At 33.6% G+C, this 17,449-nt stretch overlaps 1 protein-coding gene across 2 annotated transcripts in view; it reads right to left on the reverse strand.

Annotated features, from left to right (window-relative positions):
* Positions 1-1,750: 1,750 nt before the first annotated feature.
* The window catches only part of LOC118190007 (uncharacterized), a 67,795-nt gene continuing 52,096 nt past the window's right edge, over positions 1,751-17,449 (reverse strand). For both annotated transcript variants that reach the window (XM_035360689.2, XM_035360690.2), the window contains exon 4: positions 1,751-16,969. In XM_035360689.2, coding sequence (XP_035216580.1) covers positions 16,372-16,969 — 598 coding nt within the window. In that variant the 3' untranslated portion in view covers positions 1,751-16,371. The remainder of the gene's footprint in view (positions 16,970-17,449) is intronic.

The raw sequence follows: 17,449 nt of genomic DNA on the forward strand, positions 1-17,449 counted from the left end.
CAGAACTAAAACATAATTTCTTTAAAGGCCGAAGGCAAATTATATATACTGGATATATACTGTTTACGTATATAGTTTTGAACGTTTCACTGTGCTGTAACGGTCATTATTGTTGATGTGTAGGTTGTGGACATCATTTGTGTTTACGGATTTTTGATTTTGTGTTGGTTGTTATTTTGATGTAGTCGAAGTTTCAAAATTGTTTGAACAAGTTTATAAGGTACGTATTATTACATAAAATTGTTATTACACATTTGCCTATCATACTTTGTTTTTCTAAATAATATTTTTTCAAAAATTAGAACAAAAATTTCGTTCAGATTTTTAGCCGAAAGAGAGTTAGTCTATTAATTTCGTTTTGCATATTCGCGTTGATTCACTATAAATGTCGGTGGTTCACTTTTTAAGTTGTTGCCACCAAATGTTATCGCCCTGTGTTGTATTTAAATAAATTAAATAATAAAGAATCTGCATAAATGTATGTATGGCTCTCGCACTGTGATAAAACGACAGTACCTAATACCATAAAATTTTGAATAAAGAAGTACTCAACTTGGAAGCCCGAATTTGGAATATGAAACTTGTTTTATTATCGATTTCATACTTTAACGAATTTTTAATTAACGAACTCCACGATTTCCAAGCGAGCAATGGTAACACTGTCCGGGAAAAAAAAAAAAAAAAAAAAAAAAAAACTTACCTCCAGCGCGCGAGATTGTGTATCGGAAATTCTAAAGATATGCCCATTTTAAAATTATTGTGCGATACTGTTGTTGAAGTGAAGTTAATGATTTAAGTGCGCAGAAAATGATATTTTATAAATCATATATAATAAATGCCGCCTCCAAAAAAAGTGCTCCCCGGGACGGAGTGACCATAGCTGCCCACTGCCCCAAAATCCCAGCACAGCATTCGAGTGCTCATTGTGTCAGTAATTGGTAGGTTAACTATTAAATTTACCAAAACTGTAACCTTACTTTTATTAGTCCAAAGGATCTTTGTCCCTGAAGGACTATTGTCTTCGTTTTCCGATTTTGCGTTGAATGCTTGTTTGGAATGAATGTCCGTTTCACTTTTTAAACTGTTGCCACCCAATGTTAGAGTCCTGCATTATATTTGAAGAAATTAAATAATGAAAAATCTGCGTAAATGTATGTGCATTTCTCGCATTTGTAATAAAACAACGGTACCTAGAGCCATCGAATTTTGAATGACATAGGAAGCCCAAATTTGAAATTTGGAATTGGTTTTATTATCGATTTCATATTTTGTAAAACTTTAACGAGTTTTTCATTAACAAACTGAAGGATTTGAAAGCGAGCAATGGCAACAATCTACGGAGGAGAGAAACCTTTTTGTCTCCAGCGCGCGGAACCGTGTATCGGAAATTCTAAAGATAGACTCATTTTAAAACATTGCTATTGAACTGAATTTTATGGCTTAAGTGCAAAGAACATGATAAATAATGGAAACACACAAAACATTAAAAAAAACGCCCCTTTGGACGTAATTTAAAATCTGAAACCTTTTTTTTTTTTTTAACTAATAACCTTAGAGATGCAAAATCATTTAAAATTAAAATAAATTTTCCGAAATTTACTTCTTAATATCTGCGTCAAAAGTTATGTCTCACTTCAAGTATTGCGTGATGGTTATAGCATTTTTGATGAGGCAAATGTATATATATCTACACATGTCTGTGTACTTTTTATAGAAAGTGTAATTATTAAAGATTAAGGACATCCAAACATTATAACACAGTATCTTTATTGTGCTAGTTAACTAAAATACATGACTTTCCATCATATAGATAGATCTACAATTTGTAAACGAACTGCCATTTTTTTTCGTCGGTCAAGAGTAACAAATCTAGCAGCAGTATATATATATATATATATATATTCATGTAACAAAAATTGACAAACACAGATATATGCTCAGCACATACAAAGACAAGCTACGTTTGAATGTTCGAATGTTCTTGCTGTGGGTCTCTCCACACTAAATTAGTAGCTTGTTTGGAATAAATAGAACTATATTCATTTAAAACAACCTCCGATATGTTTTGTTAATAGTTCTCCCATTTTTACCCACTGCATGTTGAGGTAAGCTGAAAATCAGGAGGCAGTTTTAAAGTCACATTTAAATATCTGTTTGTTTATATTAACACAAACTCTCTCGTGTAAGCTAACTATTTGTTCACATAAATGCGTTAACATTTCTAAGAAAATTCACAGATAAGCAGTTGTTGGGACCTGCCCAACGACTATTTGGCGCGCTTAGAACATGTAATGGAAAGCTCAATAATAGAAAGACAAATCTCACTTCATTTAAAGAAAACAAACAATTAAAAAATTAATTAAAAAGTCAGAACTCAAAACCCTGCGTGGCTTCCAACCTTTTGACTACTTTGGTACGAAGTAAAGAAGTACTGTAATCACGAAAAATTCCGTGTACCGTATTTCAAAGAAAATATCCATTTTGACCACTATCGAATGCAACTGAACGATGTTTTTGCGTGACATCTGTACGTAAAGACAGAGTAAAGGACTCTTTTCCCCCAAAACCGATTATAAAATTAATTTAAAATAGATTCGATAGATTAGATAATTTAAAAGTTTTTTTTTCCGTGGCGTCTATACGTACGTACGTATGTATCTCGCGAAGCCTCAGAAGGTTGAAATTTTGTATATAAGACTGCTATGTAGTTGTGCACCTCCCTTTTTAATTGTTATCGGCCGCACCAAAAGTCACGCAGAACATCCATTTTACATTACTTTAGAGCTAGCAGCTCCATTTTTACAATACCTAACACAGTTTGAAGCTTTAAACTACTCAACTTTATATAGTAACAGCGCCATCTGTTTACACAGTTATCAGGTACAAACTACTCAACCTTACATTGTTTAGCAACTGCTATACCACTCTCCCGCGTACAGCAGCAATATATGTTTACATGGTTAATATATGGTTACTATTTACTTGCCTTTTTACTTCCTTGTACGAAGTAAAAAAAGAAGTATTGTAATCGAGAAAAATTTCCGGTCATATATCAACGAAAATATCTATTTTGACCGCTATCGAATGCAATTTAACGATGTTTCTGCGTGACGTACGTAAGGATAGAATAAAAGTCACTCCTCCCCCCCCCCGAAAAAAAAATTAAAACTGATTTAAAATTGATTCTGAAGAGATTTTGTTTCGTGGCGGCTGTACGTACGTATGTATGTATGTATGTATCTAACATAATTCAAAAACGAGTAGCCTCAGAACGTTGAAATTTTGTATATAGGACTGTTATAACATATAGATGTGCACCTCGTATTTTGCAATCGGCCGCACCAAACGTATATAAATATATGTATATATATATCCACTCTGTTACCCGGCTCAGTGATCTCAGTTTCTTTACTCTTGTATGTTTGTAAATTGTACATTTTTTGCTTTAAAAATGATTGAAATATGTTGTTTTTATCTTCCAGTTAAGATTTTTATGCCTTTAGTAAATCTTATGCAATATTTTTAGAATTATCAACAATTTTAAAGTTGTTTAAGTGCCGATAAGCTTTTTTTTATGGCGGCCATTGATTGTTTGCATTTGAAACAGTAGACTAGTGGATTTGTTGTCAATCTAGAGAAACTTAGCGAACGTATGTACGTACGTGCGTGCGTACGTACGTATCTTGCATAACTCAAAAACGAGTAGCCTCAGAAAGTTGAAATTTTGGATATAGGACTGCTATAACATGTAGATGTGCACCTCGTATTTTGCAATCGGCCGCACCAAACGTATATAAATATATGTATATATATACCACTCTGTTACCCGGCTCGTTGAGCTAAGTATTTTTATTCTTATATGTTGGTAAATTGCGGATTTTTTGCTTTAAAAGTGATTGAATTATATTGGTCTTACATTCCAGCTAAGGTTTTAAGGTCTTTAGTTAATCTGCATGCAATAGTTGTAGAATTATCAACAATTTATAAGTTGTTTAAATTCCACTAAGCATAATGACGCCGCCATTTGTTTACATTTGAAACTTAGTAGCATAGTGAATTAAGTCAGTTTCTGCACCAACTTCAGTGTCTTTTTGTCGAGAGGGGTCAAAAGTGTGCACCGAAAAATCTCTTTTTCTGCCTAATTTTAATTAATTTAAACTCTAATTTTAATTGTAAAAATTTTTTAACGGTTTTAACTCTCTTCGGTGTTTTAGGTATTCATGTATTTTACAATTTTTAATGAAGATGTTTTGAGTTTTTGTGTGTTTTTGCCTTGCCGCGAAGTGAGAACTGAATTGAGTAAATGAGAAATTTATCTCTAACGAAATAAGTTTAAATGAAATGCAGCAAAAAATGTGCATAATTTAATACGCCGTACAAGGAAGTCACGTGGTTCAGACATGAGATTTTTTCAAGATATGGCGTATCAGCGTACAAAATTAGAATCACTGGCAGGGCTTAAACAGGCTGAAACACCATCTCCAAGCGGACCAGCTGCTCTGTCGGTGGGGTAAAGTAAAGCAAAGGTGTGGGAAGAGGGGTGGAAAACTCTTGGATCCCTCCCAGGGGTGTTCTTCCTCACCGTTGATGTAGAACTGGGCAAAATCGTACTCTCATCTATATAGTATCTAAGGCTCTAGCCGAAAGCAGATGTAATCTTCTTGTACTCTTTGTCGCGATGAATTTAAAATGTCAGACAGGTAAGATAAGTCACAACACCAACAACTAAGTAAAGGAGCTCCCCCCCCCCAATGTAAATGTAGTTGATACGAAAACTAACAAAGTAAGGCTATTATTCAATTCGCCACAAGCTGGCAGAAATATCAGGAGTTTAAAAACGTTTGGGGAATTGTTAAATACATTTATTTTAATTATATTCCCGAGACGTGGGCACTGTCCCTTTACCTTAATGGTTAATCAGTACAGCACCACGTCCGCCATTATCCGAACCCCATCGGCGGCTCTGGATAATGGCGGACGTGGTGCTGTACTGATTAACCATTAAGGTAAAGGGACACGGCGGCTCTGGATAATGGCGGACGTGGTGCTGTACTGATTAACCATTAAGGTAAAGGGACACGGCGGCTCTGGATAATGGCGGACGTGGTGCTGTACTGATTAACCATTAAGGTAAAGGAACAGTGCCCACGTCCTCCGTCACTTATCACTTACGTAATGTTTAAGGCGGTTCTTTATAACGTAATTTGATCGCATATTGTTTCAAGCTTTCTAAACGTAGTAGTTAGTCCTTTAATATCAATTTCGCTACTTCTAAACCTTTTACAACATTTCTCAGAAACATCGGCAGGTGTAATAGTACCTTCACATCTTATTAAAGTTTCACTAATCGACATCCCATTTTCTGTTTCCAGTTCGAGTTTTATCAAAAAGGGTGGGGAGATCCTATATCCACACACCCTTTTGATAAAACTCAAATTGCGCGCAGTGGTGCCGATGCACTTTATGTGAGTCCATTTTTACTTCTCATAAATGAAGTTATGTTGTTACTTAAAGTGCCGTATATAATAGTTAAGGTTACGAGTATGTTTCTTCTTAAATTATTAAGTTTCGTGGATAAAAGATACGTAACTCTTACCTTCGTTCGTATGCATTTTGACGCATTTTTGACAGCACGTAATATACAATAGTGATTATAAAAATTAAGGCTAAATAAACCATTGCATGCTGATAATTAATTTGGATTCGTTTTTAAGCAGTTGAAGTAGAAACTGCATGAAATTTTTCGGTCTTTCCGATGCATGATGTTATCAGGGTCAATATTCCTTCTTACCTTCTTCGGGAACATGCAAGGACCTGACTCGGAACAGAGAGCTTAATAAAGCTATGTTCACTAATTGTGGGAAGTAGACAGGATACACAAGAAGGGTATACAAAACCCTTTATTTTCTCTATTTACAAAAACTTCCGTACTTCGGAATACACCGACCCGCTACTTGGGGTCTAACGTAAAAATATAAAAATAGAACTAAACTCTAATTTAACTTTAAAATAATAAACGTGGAAGATTGGCCTTATATTAACAGGAAGCGTATGTAGTACAGAGAACTGTGAACACTACAATACGTTTAAAATTTATCAAGAGGATTAAAACCTCTGGCCTGGAAGGCAACAAGCAACTGCGTAACTCCTAAGGTAAGCGGCCTGCTTCGACTCACTGCTTCCTCTCTCTCGCTTGGCATAAAGACACAACTTAAGTACTTGGCATTCGCCAGACAAACTTTGCATAAAAACCTTAACGCTTATAATTCTGGCCGGAAGTAGAAAATAAGAAGTGATAGTAAAGATTTAAAATAAAATAAACGTTAGTAAAACTTAAGATCCTTACAATGTTAGCGAGATTCAGCTTACAATGTTAGCGAGATACTAAGACAGTTTTTCATGAAGATACCAAGTTGACTGAGTAAAATTCTGAGCTTGCAACCACATAAATTCGATAGCAGATTTCATTTTCCTTTCACGAAAGAAAAAAGGAAATTTTATAGTTTTAGACAATTAAAATATATTGTATTTCTCCAATTTTAAATACATGTCATGCTTTTAAAATAGCACGGGGGGGAGGACATTTCTTCCCGCGTTTGTTACATGGCATCCAATGGCTTGACCTTAACTTGGAAGTTCATATCTAATCAACAAACAATTAAGGTTAGGTTAGGTTACCTGATTATGACGAAGCATACAAGAGCAGTTTGCTAAAGGGGAGGACAATCTGTAGAGGCATTAGGATTTTTTGAGAAGCAGGAAAGGTTAAAAATATGCAACGCCTTCGCCGGGAATCGAACCGCGGACGTCTGAAATATGCGCCCGACGTGCAGACCACCACACCACGAAGGCATGCCAAGAAGGCGGGAGAAATACCTTATAATTCTAAGAAAAATGGTTCATATTGACGTTACACATGGCGATGCTTTGGTCTGGTTTATTAAATTAATACAAAGCCTCGACGGCTATCTGCCTAAGGAAAGGAATGCCTTCGTGGAGGACTTTCTAAGGGAAACTGGCTCGTATACATTTTACACATGGGAAAAACCACGAAAACGCCCTTGCTGCCGGTCCGTTCGCGAAATTCGAACCTCGGACCGAACTACCAGTGTTCAGAGACTTTACCGCTGGGCCCCGTTATACATGGTGAACACCAAGTATGCAGCTACCTTTTCACCTGGGATCGAAGACCTAATCCAACTCGATCACTTGTGGCGCCAAACTATTAGATATTGAGAAACACAATATGAATCCCAGTGGCTAATTTACAAGCAACTGTCAACAAGAATAATATTTCTTAAATACACTCATGTCCATAAATTAAGGATAATTCGGAGTCACGCGGAAATCGAACTCTAAAATAAATATATCACCTGTAAAATCACTACACACATCTTCAAGAATAATATGCAAATTTCAGGAAGTAACCAGATGACACCGATGGTACGTCACAATGACGAGAGTGTAAGAGAGTGATATATAGGGAATACAGGCAAAGAAGTAAACTTGTTCGCAGGCGCTTTATAAGCATTTCAGTGCAATAACCGAATAATTTTGACACAAAGGACGCATTTGGATGACATTTTACGTGGTAGAATTATCGGCCGTCTGGAATATGGGCGTACCCAACTGGAAGTATCAGACGAACTTGGAATTGACCAGAGTGTCATCTCCAGGCTTTGGCAACGATTCCAAGATGATGGTAATGTGAGTAGACGTTACAGCACAGGTCGCTCCAGAGTTACAACGCCGAATGAGGACCGGTATTTGGCAGTTACTGCCAAAAGAAACAGGCGGAGCACAGCCTCAGACCTGTCTCGTCAGCTCTCTTCAGCCACTGGTACGACAATTTCAAGGCAAACCGTGTACAGACGCTTAGGGCAGATTGGTCTATATGCTCGTAGACCTGTCAGATGCGTTCCACTTACTGCAACTTACTGTCGCCTGCGGTTAGCCTGGAGTAGAGAGTATGCATTGTGGACACCGCAACAGTGGGCTTGTGTGATATTTTCCGACGAGTCCGGGTTTAGCTTGCAGTCTGATTCTCGCCGGACTTTCATATGGAGAGCTCCAGGTACCCGTTACCACCAAGAAAACATCATTGAACGACACCGTTACGGTGGTGCTGGAGTGCTCGTTTGGGGTGGAATTATTCTGGGTTCCAGAACTGACCTGCATGTTCAAATTGGAACCATGACAAGCCAAATCTATCGGGACGTCACTCTGGAACAACATGTACGTTTGTTTCGGGGCGCCATGGGAGCACAATTTGTGTTTTTGGATGACAACGCCCGTCCTCACCGTGCAAACATCGTAAGCGAATGCCTTCAATCGGAGGATATCACCCGTATGGACTGGCCAGCATTCTCACCGGACTTGAATCCAGTAGAGCACGTGTGGGACATGCTTGGCCGACGAGTTGCAGCCCGTCAACCTCCTCCTACATGTCTACCGGAACTTCGAGAGCCTTGCTTTTTGAGTGGTGTAATATCCCCCAAGATCAGATCGATAATTTGATACTCAGCATGCCTAGGCGTTGTGCGGACTGTATTGCATCGTCTGGGAGACATACAATGTATTAACAATCATACTAACCATGTAATATTGGTTTTTTGTAAATAGGGTTTTTTTGTAATTTGCTCCAGGGAGAAAAAATCGCTAATTTTTTTAATAATATCAAACATATAGCATCTTTTTTTGCTCTTTACCTTTTGTTTAATAAATAAGCTTTACAAATAAGTCAAATTTGTTTTACTTCTAACTGTTCCTTTGCCTGATTTTGCATTATCCTTAATTTATGGACATGAGTGTATATCTCAGCGTTTTATGTCATTTATTTGCTTTTGTTACAATTTTTTTTTTTTTTTTTTAGCACAAAAGCGCAGTTTGCCCAGAATGGCTGCTATTAATTTCGTTTTGGCATTTTGCGTTGGTTCACTACAAACGACGTTTCAGATTGTTGCCACCAAATATTACAGCCTCGCATTATATTTAAAGAAATTAAATAATGAAGAATCTGCAGAAACTTATGTATGTTTCTCGCACTGTGGAAAAACAACGGTTCCTAGAAACACACAGTTTTGAATAGCGTAGTTTTCCACTCGAACATGAGCATCTGGAAGGCCTATTTTGGAATTTGTTTTATTATCTATTTCAAATTTTGTGAAAACTTTTAATAAATTAATTTTTAACAAACAAACTCAACGATTTCAAAGCGAACATTGGTAACACTACACAAGGGGGGATTTTTTTTTATCTCCAGCGCGCGAGACTGTGTATCGGAAATTCTAAACATGTGCTCTTTTTAAATTCTTTTGTGATATTGCTGTTGAATTGAATTTTATGATATAAGTGCGATGAGTATGATATTAAACACACAAAACGTTGAAGAAAAATCGCCCCTTTGGACGTAATATAAAATATGAAAGCTTTCTTTTTTTTTTCCCTGACCAGGCTATCGAAGGCTTTATATAAAAATCGATGCTGCCTTATCAGAATTAAGAAAAGTACGGCATTAAAAGCATTAACAACATTATAACTTACGTATTTAGTTTATGATTAATTAACAATACATTTAAAAATTATTTCTTTATTGTGAAAAGAATTTGTGTACTTATTTACAGCAACAACTGATACCTTGACTGAAAGAAGACGAAAACTGAGATACGGATAAGGATCGTACGGCCTTAAAAGAAACAAATGCATCGTTTTGGCTGTTTTACTTCGAATACAAAAAGCGCCTTTTATTTCGAAAAAGAAAAACACAAAATAGTTTAAGGTAAGTTTTGTCAGATTCTTCATTTTATATCGTTATTTTCTTTGCTCATGTAATTTCACGGCTGTACAAATATACCTTTTATTAAGCAACAACAAATATAACTTTTTTATGCAGTTATCATTAAATGAGTGATTAATACTTTATGTAAATAAAATATAACTTTTGAAGTTATAAAAAGCTTTTAAACCGTTATGATAATGATTTTGGATATAACCAAAAGCTTTACAAAATCTGCTATTCTGGACATAGTAAATAGTTTAGAATTTAATAACAGTAATGCCAGATCGTTTCTCTGCTGCCACTCTGTTTTCCATTTAAATCCGCATTTGTTGCCTTTTAATTCATTTATAAATATCCCAGATAAAAAAATAGTTACATTAATAATGAAAATATAGTTTTAGACTTAATATGTGTAAGACTCATATTTAGCCGTCGAGAATTGTTTATTGAAGAAATGGCATGTGTATAAGTTTCAATTTTCTTTGCATGAAAATATCTATTTTTAGTACTAGAAAAGTAATGGCAACATCTACGCTGTTATTGCAGTCGCATTTTTACCGTTTCTCTTTACGGTTGCCATAGTGATGATGACTGTATGCATTTACGTAAAATGTATGATTTTTGCTATTATTACCGCCATTAAATTTTCTATTCGAGCTAACAGAATGTTTCAAAATTTAGTATTTATTTCCATTTCCGTGAACATGTGTTTTATATTTTCCCCGTAAATCTGCTTCTATAGATTTTAAAAGAAAAATTACAAACATAAAAATGTAATGAAATATTGTATAACATGGAAGAATTTTAAAAGGAATCCCCGATTTAAAAATTTTTTGGTATGTTAACTCGCTGACTGTTTTCATTAGATTCTTAGTTTTAAGATTGAAATCTAAAAAACTATAGAAATAATCGAATTATCATACTGAGACTTTTAAGTTACGAAGATTTTTAACACACGTTTTGAATATAATATAATTATCCTGCAGTAAAGAAAAATAATAATAAAAACGGGCTTTTTTTACCCAAAGCGGTTTTTTTCCCCCAATTTACAGATACGTTGACGTTTCGAGAGCATTTAGGCTAACGCCACTTTAGACTAAAAGTATTTAAAAACAGCAATATCTTCAGAATTTCCGATAGACAGCCTAGCGCGTTTGAGATAAAAATGTTTCATACCCTACAGTGCTGCCTTGATTTCAAAATATTGCCACTAAACATGCCAATTTAATATTTGCTTAATTTTAAATTACACGAGAAGAATACGAATCAATAAGGAAATATATCCCACTGAACTTATATATTAACTCTGAATGTATGCCACTGCTGAATTCTTATTTGTATGTTAACATTTTCTGCCCAAAGGGCGTTAGCCAGAAGGGCTGTTAATTTCGTTTTGGCATTTTGCGTCGATTCACTTTCTGCGTTGATTAACTTTTCAAACTGTTGCCACCAAATATTACAGCCCTGTATAATATTTAAAGAAATTAAATAATGAAGAATCTGCATAAATGTATGTATGTTTCTCGCTCTATGCTAAAACAACGGTACCTAGAGCCATCCAATTTTCAATAACATAATCCTCCACCGAATATGGGCCTCTGGAAGCCCTAATTTGGAATTTTTTTATTACCTATTTCATATTTTGTCAGACATTAAAGAAATTTTGAGTAAGAAACTCAACGATTTCAAAGCGAGCAATGGCAACACTGTACGGGAAAAAAAAAAAAAAAAAAAAAAAAAAAAACTTTTATATCCAACGCGCGAGACTGTGTATCGGAAATTCTGAAGATATGCTTATTTTGAAATTATTTTGCGATATTGCTACTGAACTGAATTTTGTGGTTTAAGTGCGAAGAACATGATATTTAATAAATAAAGGTAACCCACAAAACGTTAATAAAAACACCCCTTTGGGCGTAATGTAAAATCTGAAAGCTTTCAGATTTTTTTTATTATAAAAATTTGATATAATCAGGCGTACATAAGGTTACTGAATTAACAATTAGAAAGCACTTTTAATTCAATAAGATCAGCGTTCTATTATACTTTTCTTCAGGCAAGAGCAAATGTTTATTTTTTTCGAATGGCAACCGTCTTACTTGCATAAGATTGGGGGGGAGGATAATAATATTTGCATTAAACGTCTGTATTTCTTTATTGATTCAAAATTGTTTTTCACTTCTCTCTGTATTTAAAATACACAATATTCTGGGCGGGAGATGAAAAAGACAGAAGTTGGAAGCCACGAAGGTTGTATAAAAAATAAAATAAAATAAAATAAAATAAAATAAAAATAAATAAATAAATAAATAAATTGAAGAATTCGACGACTTTAAATGCATAATGCAATTAACAAAATATAATCAAATGCTGTTAAAGGCTGAGTTCATAGAGCTAGTTATGTCGCATATTACAGTATTATTACTACCTTATTTCGTGATGATTATAATATAATACGATTAAAAAGCGATGTATTTATATAAAAAATTTAAGATAATATATTTAATAGCTTTAAATATAAATTTAATCAAATTTCTTTTTTCCATAAACAAGAATTCCTTAATTTGCAAACTCTCGAGTAAGAAGTTTTATACATACGAACATTTTTCGGATATAAAATATTAAAAAAATTTCATAAATCACTATTAAAATAGTAATTTTGTTGATAATTTTATCACATGATTTCAGGCATGATCGACATATACTAACACTATTTCAAACAACCAATGCCAATACATTAAAATATTGAGGTATTTAGAATTCGAATACCTCATATCCTAAGCCTAAAATTTGATTCATTACAAACAAATGCATGTAAGAAATTTTTCTTACGTTATTTTCTACTTAACTTTTAATTCCTAACACTTTGCATAAACCGATATACTGTATCAGTTCACAAACCAACTTACATGTTCATTTAAGTTCGCAAGTAAAGGAATTCTTACGCATAATTATTTTTGCAAATAAATATTTTCGGTATCTGGCAATTGAGGCCAGAATTCTTCTGGCAAAGTTTAATACTTTCAGCAAAAACTGGATTAATTATTCGTAGAAATTTAATAGATCCATATATTTTTTTTCAATGAAATAAAATTAACTGAATCACACATTAAAAATATTTCAACGAAATTGTTTTTCCTAGTCATTATTTTATTGTTAGACCAGTTATGATAGATAATAACACTTATGTGTTAGCGCAACCACTTTGGGTCAGTCTGAAGCTATTTTTTACGGTTGAAAAAGGATGATGTAAAGACTTATAAACTAATTTATAAACAGTTTTTTGTTTGTTTCGGTAGAAATTCTGAAGTGATAGCTTCAAATAGATATAAAGGAACTGGTTCCGATTTCGAGCGAAAATATTGTATTTTTGAATTTTTATCGCAATGTCTTCCAGTGCAGGCAAATTCAATATTGAGTTTAAGATTAAAAAAATATCATTGTTTTTCAATTTGGTTATTTTTTAAAAACTGTTCGAATACAACAAACGAATAGGAAAATGGCAACCCTGTTTGTTAAAAGTAAAGAACTGTAACTAGAGTTTGGCGCTTTCTGAAAACTTGGCGACTTCTATTAAGGTGGTTGTGCTAATACGTAAGTACTAAAATAAGTATCACTGTTTGTGTAACTATAATTACCACTAAAATGCAGCCATTTGCATTAATTTATCGCGTACTGTATAAAACCGTACTGTATAAAGCTTCAATGTTACAATCCTTTAACTTTCAGGTCCTATAATAATAACCAATCAACAACTCCGACTTTGTTGTTAATAACTGATATGTTATCAAGCAGTAGCGAGATTTCTTACAGACCGCGTTGAAAAGTGTATTGGAAACTGCTGAAGATTTGAAAATACATTAAATTAGCCCATATTTTCGCATGTTTAATACTGTATATTTCTGAAATTTCAAAAGGGAGTTATGAAAATTATGATTTTCTAATTATAAAAATTCTTTAAATGTTACAGGAAAACGTACACATAAAATATTAAAAATCAGTTAAAAAGATATCAAATTAATTTAGTAGAGTATTTAATCTTCCCAACATGCAGCGATTTTATAAGAAGTATCAAATATTACTGGTGTATATATATTTGTAATTAAGAAGCTCAATTTCACACCAGCCTTTAAATTAAATACTTAAAAAATTATATATGTGGTCTATAAATTATGTCAAAATTTTAATTATATGTGGTCTATAAATTATGTCAAAATTTTAATTATATGTGGCCTATAAATTATGTCAAAATTTTAATTATATGTGGTCTATAAATTATGTCAAAATTTTAATTATATGTGGTCTATAAATTATGTCAAAATTTTAATTATATGTGGTCTATAATTATACGTGTGGTTTATTAAATAGTATCAAAATTGAAGCTCTGCGCAATTTTATTCAGATTTTTAGAAAATTTTATAAAAGGTTTTAAAAACGTCAGATAAGATGTATATGAGAATTAATTATAGTTTGGCCACATTTTATGCTTATCTGAACTAAATGACATTTCTTATTTTTAAAAGTTTAGCTAAATTATTTGTATTAACGTTACACTTTTAATACCTCATTCTAAGCCACTTTTTCTTAAAAGTTTTAGCTTATTTAACTTTTCAGTTTTACTAATGTGCCTCAAATTTTCAAATAAAGATTTTAGATTCTTTTGTGAGATAACACCAGTTGAAAAAGGAATACATATTTATCTGCATATCAGTTTTGCTTTCGCATATATAGCGACTGCGTATTATTCTAATGCCTTCTGATGTAGCTGATATCAGGCAATATAATTAACACTTCTGATACTAGGAATAACTTTGACGAAGTCTTCTCAAAATTTTTGAGTTAATACATTTCATTACAGTATAGTATTTACCATTCACGGGCGCTGGTATTCCAAGCGATAACGTCTACAACCAGTTCTCAGACCGCTGCCATCGGCGAAGCATAAGATCTTTAATTTATCTTTTTAATTTAATAATTAAATAACTGCTTTATAAATTAAAAACTTTCAAAGCAATAAATGTACATCTTGATAATTTAAATTTAACTCTTTATTTTAAATTTTAATAACATATTTATGATATAATTTAAAATACGCTTAATTTATAAAACATCTAATGAATAATTTTTATGAATATTTGCAGGATTAATAATTAATAGAAGATGTTTATAATGCCATTTACTAAGTGTCTGGTATACAGATAGTACTTCTGTTTTTAAAATTTTCTGTTTAAAGCCATCAGATCAGAGAAGTTTGTCATCAGATTTGCAAAATTCTCAGAAAGAAAAATATTTTTGAAGGGCTAAAATAAATTTTTCTTTCCCCCCCCTTTTTTTTAGTCCAAAGGAACTTTGTTCCTGAAGGACTATTGTTTCGTTTTGCGATTTTGCATCGATTCACTACAAACGGCGAATCACTTTTCAAACTGTTCCCACAAAGTATTATCGCCCTGTGTTATATTTGAAGAAATTAAATAACGAAAAATCTGCATAAATGTATGTATATTTCTCGTATTGTGATAAAACAACGGTTCATATAACCATCGAATTTTGAATGACGTAATCCTCCTACGAATATGAACATGTGGAGGACCAAATTTGGAATTTGAAATTTGTTTTATTATCGATTTCCTATTTTGTAAAACTTTCACGAATTTTTGATTAACAAACTCAAGGATTCCAAAGCGAGCGATGGCAAGGTTGTACAGAAAAAACATTTTTATCTCCAGCGCATGAGTCCCTGAATCGGAAATTCTAAAGATATGCTGATTTTAAAACTGTTTTGCAATATTGCTGTTGAACTGAATTCTATGGTTTAAATGAGAAGAACATGATATTTAATAAATAAATGTAACATATAAAATGTTAAAAAAAACGCCCCTTTGGACGTAATTTAAAAATCTGCAACATTTCAGATTTATTTCTTTTTTTTAAGACTTATCCTGTTTTTTTTTTTTAACTATTCATTTTTACTTTTATTTTATTTTATTTATTTATTTATTTATTTTTTCCAGATCACAACTAAGAAAAATATTAAAAATAATATTTAACTTATAGTGAGAGTCAGCTAATACCTGAACATCAACAATATGAATTTCGCAGTCAGATTAGCATTTAAATCGTAAAACCAACATCTCTGAAAATTTCAACTATTTACGCTTCAAAATTGATACTCCTATTTGGCAGAATTTAACACACACGAGCCCATATTACACAATTCAAAGTGGGGGAGGGAGATATTTTGTTTTTGAAGTTACGATACTTTATTCCTACAATTATTTATTTATTTTTTAACTTAGTTTAAAACCAATTCAGAATATACGCTTCAAACTTCTTTATAATGTGTTCTTTATTGTTACCTTTTGTTTGCTTTTTTATTTTACATTTATTTGACATTTATGAAACATAATTTTAATTATTAGTTCCTTTTTTTTTCTAATTCTTATTTATTTCTTTCTTGAATTTATCTATGAACTGTTTATAGATGCAGATGGGTTTGGATTAGGCCTACAGTTGAAAAATAAGACTTAATTTACAGACCACAAACAACGCAATATAAAGCTAAAAAATAAATGTACGAAATCTTAACAAAAGCATCACCCGTCAGATTTGGCTCTTTTATCAGAATTTCTCCTGAAAGACACTTTTTTCTCTGATCCAGACATGGATCCTTTGAGAAAGGATTCGATAGCGTCTCCTATGATCACAGCATCGACGACTTCACATTCGTCCCACTTCACTGCAGATAGACTCCCCTCGCTCAGTCTCTCAGGCAGAGAAGAAGGTTGCTCCTCCACGGTCAGCATCGAGTTGAGGTGGTTGTTCTGCGCATTGAGATTGTCCACCACCAGAACGTTTGATGTCATTTGCGACTTCGTCTGCTGAGGAACATTTTCGTTCTGTGGCTGCACTTCGTTGTTGTCGAACGACTGATGGCTCCTCTTGGTGCGTGATTCTTCACTACCAGCCCTTCGAATAGGGTCCTTCTTCCGTTGCTTGTCTTCAGGGGGATCAAAGGAAGCGGATTTTGTTTGCCTCAAAGGAGTCTGCCCTCGACGCCGTTTGGTTGGAGAAGCTAAAGGCAACTTCTTGTTGGTGGCTGTACAAAGAATGGCCTTCAGATCCTCCTTTTTGCAGACTATTCCCAAGTTGCTTGTTTTTGTAGTACCCGGTTCAGAAAGGGACATGGTCTTGCTGGAAAAGAAATTAAATTTTATTGTATGTATTCAATGAATGGAAACACAACGTAAAATAATTAAAAAAAGCTCTCAATATATATATATACTAGAAAGCACGGAGGTCATATGAAATGACCTCCGTTCTAGATATTATGAATTGTAATTAAAATGATTTGTGCAAAGGTGTCGGCTAATACAAACTGAATTACCCACAGCAGGCGGCTAGGACGCCCCTTTGCTTACTGTCCCACGGGGTTTCCCCCTTCTACTTGCTTAATTACTTAAAGTAGAGTGCAATGAAGGAAACCACTGGCGGTACATTTCTTAAGAGCCCCAACGCTAGCTCAAAAAATAAAGGTGATTTAAATAATAAAATGTTAATTCGCATGTCAAAGATCTCTGTGTACACAACATTGTGTAGATCTTTCCATCACTTTTAAGCTCGCCTTGCAGAGGACCATCCATTATTTTTAATTTTACGTCCGTTCTTTCACGA

This window comes from Stegodyphus dumicola, chromosome 7 (genome assembly GCF_044657685.1).
Source record: "Stegodyphus dumicola isolate Sdum_Otavi_A_Nest chromosome 7, ASM4465768v1".
In the NCBI taxonomy this organism is placed as follows: domain Eukaryota; kingdom Metazoa; phylum Arthropoda; class Arachnida; order Araneae; family Eresidae; genus Stegodyphus; species Stegodyphus dumicola.